The sequence below is a fragment of the Myotis davidii genome, unplaced genomic scaffold (assembly GCF_000327345.1).
Source record: "Myotis davidii unplaced genomic scaffold, ASM32734v1 scaffold394, whole genome shotgun sequence".
Lineage (NCBI taxonomy): Eukaryota > Metazoa > Chordata > Mammalia > Chiroptera > Vespertilionidae > Myotis > Myotis davidii.
In genome coordinates, this window is record NW_006287548.1 from 1,651,002 (window position 1) to 1,660,110 (window position 9,109).

The 9,109-nt window shown below is 40.1% G+C and overlaps 1 protein-coding gene across 1 annotated transcript in view; it reads left to right on the forward strand.

The window, feature by feature from the left end:
* Positions 1-9,109, forward strand: part of PARD3B (par-3 family cell polarity regulator beta) — an 838,084-nt gene that overhangs the window by 386,766 nt on the left and 442,209 nt on the right. The window contains exon 5 of the mRNA XM_006759450.2: positions 2,921-3,009. Coding sequence (XP_006759513.1) covers positions 2,921-3,009 — 89 coding nt within the window. The remainder of the gene's footprint in view (positions 1-2,920; positions 3,010-9,109) is intronic.

Below are 9,109 nucleotides of genomic sequence, written 5' to 3' on the forward strand. Positions count from 1 at the left end.
CAGTAGGGGGGTCCCCACTGGGGGGCCTGGCCAGCCTGGGTGAGGGAATGAGGGCTGTTTGCAGCTGGTCACACACCCTTCAGGGTGGGGGTCCCCGCTGGGGTGCCTGTCCAGTCTGGGTGAGGGTCTGCTGAGGGCCGTTTTCAATCTGGCCAGAGCCCCTTCAGGGTAGGGGGTCCTGCTGGGGTGCCTGGCAAGTCTGGGTGAGGGGCTGATGCCTGTTTGCAGGTTGGCCACAGCCCCCAGCCACCCAAACTCCCAGTGGAGGCTGGCTGGAAGCAGGTATCTGAGATTTATTTTTCTTCTATAATTGAAACTTTGTTGCCATGAGCGGAGGCCTCAGCCGGCTCAGGGCTGGCAGGAAGCGTGGCTTCCTCCATCACCTGGACAACCAAACCTCCTGCTTACTCCAGCTCTGTGGCTGCTGGCCGCCATCTTGGTTGGTTTAATTTGCATATAGTCGCTCTGATTGGCTTGTGGGCGTGGTGTAGGGCGTAGCAAAGTTATGGTCAATTAACATCTTTGTCTTTCATTAGTGTAGATAGGATAAGGCTTTTATAAGATAAAAAGAGTAGGTCTTAAAGCCCTGTAGTCAAGCTTTTGGAGCATTGCTCCTGAGGCCCTGCTGACACCTTGCCTATCACCTCTGAGAGGTCCCAGCCCAAAACTGCCCAGACAGGTGGATTCTATGTCTTTGTCTCTCAGAAAATGAGAGATAATGTTTATTTTTTTAATCCATTAAATTTGGGGATACGTTCTTAAACAGCATTTCAAAACTAACACTCTAGCCCTCGGCTCATTTACCCATTAACATTTCTTCAATGAAAACTGTTATGTGCTTAATATGTAGAGGACTAGACAAAGGCTCATCCCTCGTAGAGCTCCCTCTTGTGAGAAAGAGGCAGATAAGAAAGTTAATGACTTTGACATAGATGCTGTCACCAGATGTTTTGCCATGTGTGATAGTCAGAAATGCAAATATCTTGTTAAACTGCCTTCTGAAGTATTTTTGTAACCTGCCCAACCCTATCTCTTTTATATGTAAGCATATATCTCATCCTTCTTATTTATATGCATGTTTGAAAGCTTTCAAAGACATTTATCTTTGAGATTAGAAAGAATTAGAAAGTGTTCTTTCTTTAGTCTTATGGATTTTTCTTCCCTTCCTTTATCTCTGTGAGGAGAAGAAAACAAATATTTTTTAAATATCTATGTACACCAAGTCCTTCACAAAACTGCCAGTCCCTAAATGAAATGTTGCTACTCAGTCTAAAAGTGAAATACATTTGTGTTTTCTTTTTGTTTTTTGTTTGTTATTACTCGATGCACTATGACAAAATGCCTTAGTTGTAGCTGTGCCTTCTTTTCTTCAAGATATTAACCTAATTTTGTTGTGGCCAACTCTTAAATATTGTTCTTTGTTGTTTATGAAATGGTGCATTCCGATCTAGGAGTGCTCTGTTCATAAGAGGGATTGCTGATAGTGGATCATCTCCATGTGGTTTGTTGTTTCATTGAAGTCTGAGTCCATGCCTAAAGCTATTTATTTGTGACCTTGCTTCTGAAGAGTGGTGTATCTGCAGAATTACTCTATTAAAGTTCAGTTCCAAAGCCTAATGGAGAAGTCATCCTATCTAATAAAGAGGGAATATACTAATTGACCCTCACACTGTTGCAAAGTTGGCGGCACCCACAGCCAATAAGGAGGGAATATGCTAATTGACTGTCCCACCCTCAAAGATGGCAGCGCCCACAGCCAATAAGAAAGGAATATGCTAATTGACTGCCTCGCCCTCAAAGATGGCAGTACCCACAGCCACAAGATGGCAGCGCCTCAGCCCTGCCAGGTTAGCAGGTGAGCAAGGCCGGGCCCATTCCCAGGCAGGCCAGGCCCCTTCGCACACCTGCCTCCAGAGTCCCCCAGTCCCCTCAGCCCCCCAGCCACCCAGGGCCGCCCGAGGATCAGGTAACTGGGGCCGGCCGAGGTTTGCGCTACCAGCAGTGGCAGCAGCAGAGGTGTGCGGGGCCGGCCGAGGTTTGCGCTACCAGCAGCGGCAGCAGCAGAGGTATGATAAGGCATTGCCTTCCCCTGATCACCGGGTCACCTCCTGCCCCTGAGGGCTCCTTGACTGTGAGAGGGGCCAGGCCGAGCTGAGAGATCCCCCTCCTCCAATGCATGAATTTTCATGCACTGGGCCTCTAGTGTCTTACATAAGTGGCGATCTATAGCAGGTGTGTTTTCCAGAATCTATCCTCTCTTCTATGTGACATCAACTCACCTTTGCCACTGTCCTGGGGTAAAGGGCCTCTCTGACACTCTTACCTCTCAGTAGCAGAGTGTTTACCATTTTAGAAATTAAATGATTCCTTTTGGTTTCTGTGATGGTCATCGTTAGAATCAAAGTCTCATAACAAAGAAAGAACTCCAGATTTCTTTTTTTTCAATATTCCTATTATTCTTTTGACAGAAGTGACCTTGCCAGGCAACATTTTTCCCCCATGATTTTTGCTTTCTTTATATTTTAGTGTCACTAGGGAGGGGAGTGCAATCAAGTACAGTACATTAAAGCTAATACATCACCACCTGTCAATGACTCCTTCCCCTTGGTACCCCTTTACCTTGCTGATTGAAAACATTCATTCCCCAAAGCTTATAGTTGAGTAGGAGGAAGCTAAATGATGTATTCCTAAGCTCTTAACATATTGCCTTGTGTAAATGGCCCATTTGAGTATTTTAGAAATCAAATGGGAGAGAAAAGAACATTGAATGCCCTGAAAAGATTAACACCTGTTTCCAGTCTTCAGAAAAACTGGAGCATGCTGTATATAACCATTTACTCTCTCATGTAGAGACATTTTATTCAAATTTTCAATTCTATATGCAAAGCATCCACATGTTTATGGGTTTGCTTCTCTACAGGATTCCACACAAAACTTAGAAGATGGAGAAGTTATGAATGGTGTGCAGACAGAACTACTGACATCACCGAAAATTAAGGATGCACTGAGGTATTCTCTTCATGTGAATGGAATATTTTCTTTCGATTCAATGTTTGTCCCTTTAATAATTTATAGATGTTTTATTTTTTTTAGGAAAGATGAAGATGATTAGAATAGTGGAATGAAACCTATCACTATTCTAAAATTACTTAATTACTCTGTTCTTTCATTTTCTCTATATGATATGAGAACTTCTGGACAAACATATACAAATGAACCTCCATCCTTCCAACTCTGCTGCAACTTGGATTTCATAATTGCATTTGCTTTCTCTTGGAACAGCAGTTTAAAGTACACCTTTCAGAGTTCAATTTGGTTGAGTGTTTTACTTTGATGTTAACTCTTTGAGTATTGCCTTGCATTGTATTTTAACTATTTTACAATATTTTATTCGATGTATATAAAATGAAACCAGCCAATCAACCAAGATTTTTCATAGTTTTAATGTAACATTATATGAAGCCAGTTGCTCTCGTGTTTACCAGTACTTCTTTTCTCGGCACTAATTTCCAGTTCTGCCCTAGCTACTACCTGGGGTCAATTTCCATCCTGCTGCTTACTGGTTCTAATTGCTTAGGCAAGTCACTCATCTGTCATTGCCTTCATTTCTGGTCTGTAAAATAAATAATAATAAATCCATCAGAGGATTGGTATGAAGACTAAATGAATTAATATATGTAAAGCACTTTAAACGTGCCTCGGTCAGAGTAAGCCTTGAGAGTATTTGCTACTGTTGCTACCACTATAATGTAATTATCATTGTCTATATTACTATTATCATTACTACCACCATGATTAGTATCATTTTTTAAGTTGCTTTAAATTTTGCATAAGGAAAGGAATTCCATATTTAATAGATGCTTGGCTTTACCACTAGAAGGTGATGCTTCTGAAGTTGATGGTCACTCATTCATTTAGCCAACAGATTCCTTTAATTCTGTACAGTTACTAATGAGTGCCAAGCATTTTACATGGTATTGGCTTTTAAAATATATTTGACCATCCTTTATTATTCTGCCCCATTCTGGATTTTCCTCAAGCTTATAGTTGATAGCTATGTGAAATTGTTACTCTTTATATTGGTTGTTTCTTTGACTAATGAGCTGCACAATAATAAAAATTTGGTACCGAAAATCTCCAGGGCAATGTCTTTTTAGAAGCTTGATAAGATTGTTTTTGGAGGTAGGCATAATGAGTGTAATACTCTTAATTCTGTTTGACTTTAATTTCACTTTTTGTAATGTTTGATTTTTGAAGTTTGCTAACATCTTGGCTAAATGTTATGTGGATAGCTGTCATAGAGCAAACAAATTGTGCGGTTTAGGGCTGCAGGAATAAATTAGCTAAGCTTTCGCTAGGTATGAGGAATTGAGACAAATGGAGTTTAGGAATTTTAAAAGAGAATATTCTTTAACTAAAAATATATCAATACAAGCTTTCACATGAGTTATACCATTACCTCCAGTAGGCTAAGGAATTACCAAGTTTAGAACAATTAACTTCTAGAGACCCAATCTGCATCCATCACTCCTTTCCCCAAATCTTTTGACTTCAGTGTTACCTGTTTTGTGCACCTTCTCAGGTGCGAAGGATCTTAACAACATGGAATGTATAGCTAGCAGGGGAAACTTGGAGGTAGCAGTTCTAGGAAAAGACACTGGTTTAGCTGGTATGGAATGATGAAGAAGCAGCTGAAGAGAAATTATGAAGCCATTTAAAGCTGAGTTATTTGGTCAGCATTCTCCAATACAGGTCTTGGAACCAAACAGCATATTTGTTAACTGGATGACTGAATGGATAAAATACACTGATCCATAAATCATAAACATAACTATTAGCTGCTTTCCCATTATTAACACAAACATCTTTATTTACAGAAAAAAAAAATGACACTTAGAGGGTAGTCTATTTGTAGACCACCCTCTAAGTGTCATCAATCTCTGAGGAAGCACCATTCAATTTATTTTGGTCTTCAGAAGACAATGAAGCAAGAGGTGTCTAGTGGGTGAATTTTCTTATATGTAAAATTACACCTTAGCTTCTCTTTAAAGAGCAAGTGGTGGATGCCAGAGACCTTCACCTCATTCCTAATTTCTATCTTGTTCCTGACCTGACCTTATTTCTTGGCACTCCCCCACACTTGCCTCCTCCAGACTTGCCTCTTTTTCCAGGCTTAAAACTGCCCTCGCCTTTTATCCCCTCTTCTCCTTTGCCTCTAATATCCATTCCTTTAGCAAATTATTGGCAGAGCCCATCTGAGAATATCTTGAGCCTTTCCCCTTGTTTTTGTGCTCTTTTCCTATAATCAGTGCTCAAGCATTATTACCTGTCGGATAGATTCTTGCAAAATTTACTAATTCCTTTCTCCAGTACCATTATCTAATTGATCACACATATCACCACCACTTATATTATAACTAACCACAGCATTTATCACAGTGCCCCTTCATTCTAAAACCTTTAGCAACTCCATTTCTACAACATTAAGTGTGAATTTTTCAGCGTCGAATTTGACATGTCATTCTGAGATTTGATCTCAAACTAATAGTTCAACCTTATCTCCTACCCACCACAGTCAGTCAGTTAACCTATCTTTCTCTTACCTTCTCTCCTTCTGTTTCCCTCACTCTTTCTATCTTCCCTTCCTTCGTCCCCTCTGACCCCCAATTTGTGTGCCCACAACATACTGATTCACAATCTCAGTGCAGAATTGTGTGCATGCCCTGTCTACTCCCTTGCTAACTCTTTGGATTGAAGATATATTTGCCCTTCTCAGTCCCATCTCAAATGCAACCTCCTCTCAGAAGATTTTCCTGGTCCCAGTTTTCCTTTCTGATCCTGTTTCCTCTTTCTCTGAATCTCATGAGAAAGTGCCCTTGATTTGAAAAAACGTCATAGTGGTTTAAAACCACTGATCTGGAATGCAGTAAGTTTTAATCTGAGGCCTGACTACCTTGTATGACTGGCATGATGTTGGACAAGTGATTTAGCCTCTCTAAGGATCAGTGTACGTAGCTGTAACATGGAAGTGAGGTAAGCATTTATACATTTGATATGAGTACATGTTATAATACCAAGAATGCAACCAGCACAGGCATCCCCAGTTAGAGCTTGCTTACTTTCACCGAGAACATGCTACTGTTACTACTACTTCTGTTTTACTGCTTTGTATTCTTCTTTTTATTACCTTTCTTAGCCTGCCTCCTGGATTATGAACTCCTCAGGCTCTTGGTTTTTTCCTTGCAGAACTTCCCCATTGGAACTACTCACTGTTTGTTGAATTCAAGTGAATTAAGTGAATGCCACTACCATCAACAGCAAATTCTTTGTTAGATGTTTACTCGATACATTTGCACTAACAGAACATTTATGTCAGGTGGGCTTCAGTCTCATAGGCAAGCTGTTCTGGGATGTCCATCTCTGGACTCCATCACTCACTCTCTTGTACATGATAGACTGGGCACCAGTCCCTAAAGGCCACCAACCACTGCCTTCTATCCACCTATTACAGCCTCTGTCTTCTCTCTCACTGTCAGCAGTCTAATCGTGAAGAAAGGTTCCTCAGCCCTAAAGTATTTAAAGATTTATTTAAAAAGTCTTACAAAGGAAATAAGTTGAGAAAAATTGTAAAGCCTGAAATAGGTTATTCCTTTTTAATCCATAAGCTTACTTGTTCCCTCAGAATGTTCTAATAATCATACAATAGCTGATAGTTATTAGTCCCCTTGTATACAGCAGATACTGATATATGATATACATGTTAGCTTCTCTATTTTTTTTCTTTAAAACCATCAACTCTACTAGAGATTTATCTTAATTCCCCATTATACAAATAAGGAAACATGCTTTTGGTCTTAGTTTAAATTATTTACTCAGACACTTGACTTAACATCACCACTAGGATCGACTTGCTGTCTAACTTCACAAGTGAATCATTATTTCCTTCTGAACCAAACTGTCTCCCCATGCCTCCCCCGAGTCCAGTCTCCTCCCTACTCTAAACGAGTGGCCTCACTGAGTTAAATCATTGTAATGTTAAAAATGCTGTCTATTTGCCTGGAGTGAAGAAATTAGACCTACAGACTCCTGCAGCTCCTGTTGTATCCTCTCCCTCAAGCTGTACTCCTCTCCTCATGGTGGAACCAAAGGCAACGCTTTCCATCTAGTTCTTGCAGAGCAGCTCATTTGTAACCACTGATTCTGCATCTCCTCCCATCATTTTGTTCTACCGTCTTACATAGGTAGCAGCTGGTTCCAGTGATTATTGAATCAGTTTTGTCAACTGGATCTTAGAATGTTTATCTTGTTAACACTTTTGGATTTAATGCTTTGTAACTACCTGCTTCTGTTTAAGTTTGTCATAGGCACCTGTGTGGACTTAGCTATTTTGACTGTAGTGAAATTTTCTGACTTTTACTTAACTGAAGTATTTTCATTTACCCCACAGTTCATTTTTTGTCTGTTTTCACAAGTAGCATCCAATCCTGTTTTCCTTCTGCTAGAATATCCCTTTCATCTTATTTTCTACATTTTCCACTCTTAGCTCTCCCCCAATCCTATCTAATAAAAGACAAAAAGGGTAATTAACCACACCTCCGCTACACTTCCCATCGGCTAATCAGGGCAATATGCAAATTAACTACCAACAAAGAGGGCGGTTAACCGCCAACAAAGATGGCAGTTAATTTGCATACATAGGCACAATGATGGGAGGCGAAAGGGGAAGGACGGAAGAACAGTGATCAGAAACCCTGGCCCCATGATCGCATGGCGATTGGAGGGAGAGAGAGCCGGCGTCCCAATGGTTGCCCTGGTGATCGGAGGGAGAGAGAACCGCATCGGGATCGGAGAGCTGGGGCGCAGGCAAGGCAGCACCCCAGCACCCCAGCACCTGACATGCAAAGGTCGGGAATGAAATGATTTTCGCCAACCACATATGCAAATACCCTGGGGAAGGCATCACTGAAGAGTTCACAACAACTCTCTTACTTGGCAAGGAAGAAAACAGTTGGCAATGGAAACAATCCCTTACATCAAAGTTAAGGTCCCTCTGAGTAAAAAAGAATATTTCCAACGTAAAGGAGGGAGCAGGCAAAAATAATAGGTTCTCATGACTTCCACTGAAGTTTGAGCATATGACAGAGTCAAAACGAACATACAAATTAAAACAAACAGTGAACATTCAAATGACCTGAATCAACTGTCACTGTTGGTCCCAATAGCAGCAATGCTTATGTGATAATATAGTTTAACAAACATACAAAACAAGTCACATGATAAGAGAGGTTCGGCTTCTAAAGTAAATTGAATATGTTCTTTAAAAATTCTCATGTCCTCCCCTCTGACTATAATTCTTAATTTTCCAATCAGAAAATTACCCAAGGTGATCCAGTAACATGCAGAACTCCAGTAACCTAACTTATTTTAAAACAAACAAACATCCCAACCATTCTTAAAAATATTTAAGTTGATATTTTAGGGTTAAAATTATAGAAGATATTTAGATCCAAATATATTTTCTGAATAGAAAATATTTCAGTTTTTTATTTAAAAAAAACATAAAAAGTATATGTGACACATTTTCCCAAGGAACTCTGAATTAGTACCTTTCCCTCTAACTTTCTTCAAATTAAGAGAATCTATGGAGTTCCCTATACTGCACACGTTTTAATTAAAGAAAATAACTCTCTCTCACTCTGTCTCTTTAAAATATATTCTTACTGATTCAGAGAGGAAGGGAGAGGGAGAGAGATAGAAACATCAATAATGAGAGAGAATCATTGATCGGCTGCCTCCTACATGCCCCATACTGGGGATCAAGTCCACAACCTGGGCACATGACCTGACCTCTAATCAAACTGTGACTTCCTGGTTCATAAGTCGATGCTAAACCACTGAGTCACACCGGCCGGGCCCAATTCTTATTTATAAGTTCATTCCAGGGACATATACAGCTTGAAAAGCTTAGGAATTAGTTTCAAAAAAAACTAGCTTTTAAGTAGCAAGAAAACAGTTATAGAAGAAGTTTAAATTAAAAGAAAAAAATTGTTTTAATTTATTCAAGAGTGGGAACATCCTCCATGAAAATGTGTGCCTTGACTGTGATGGC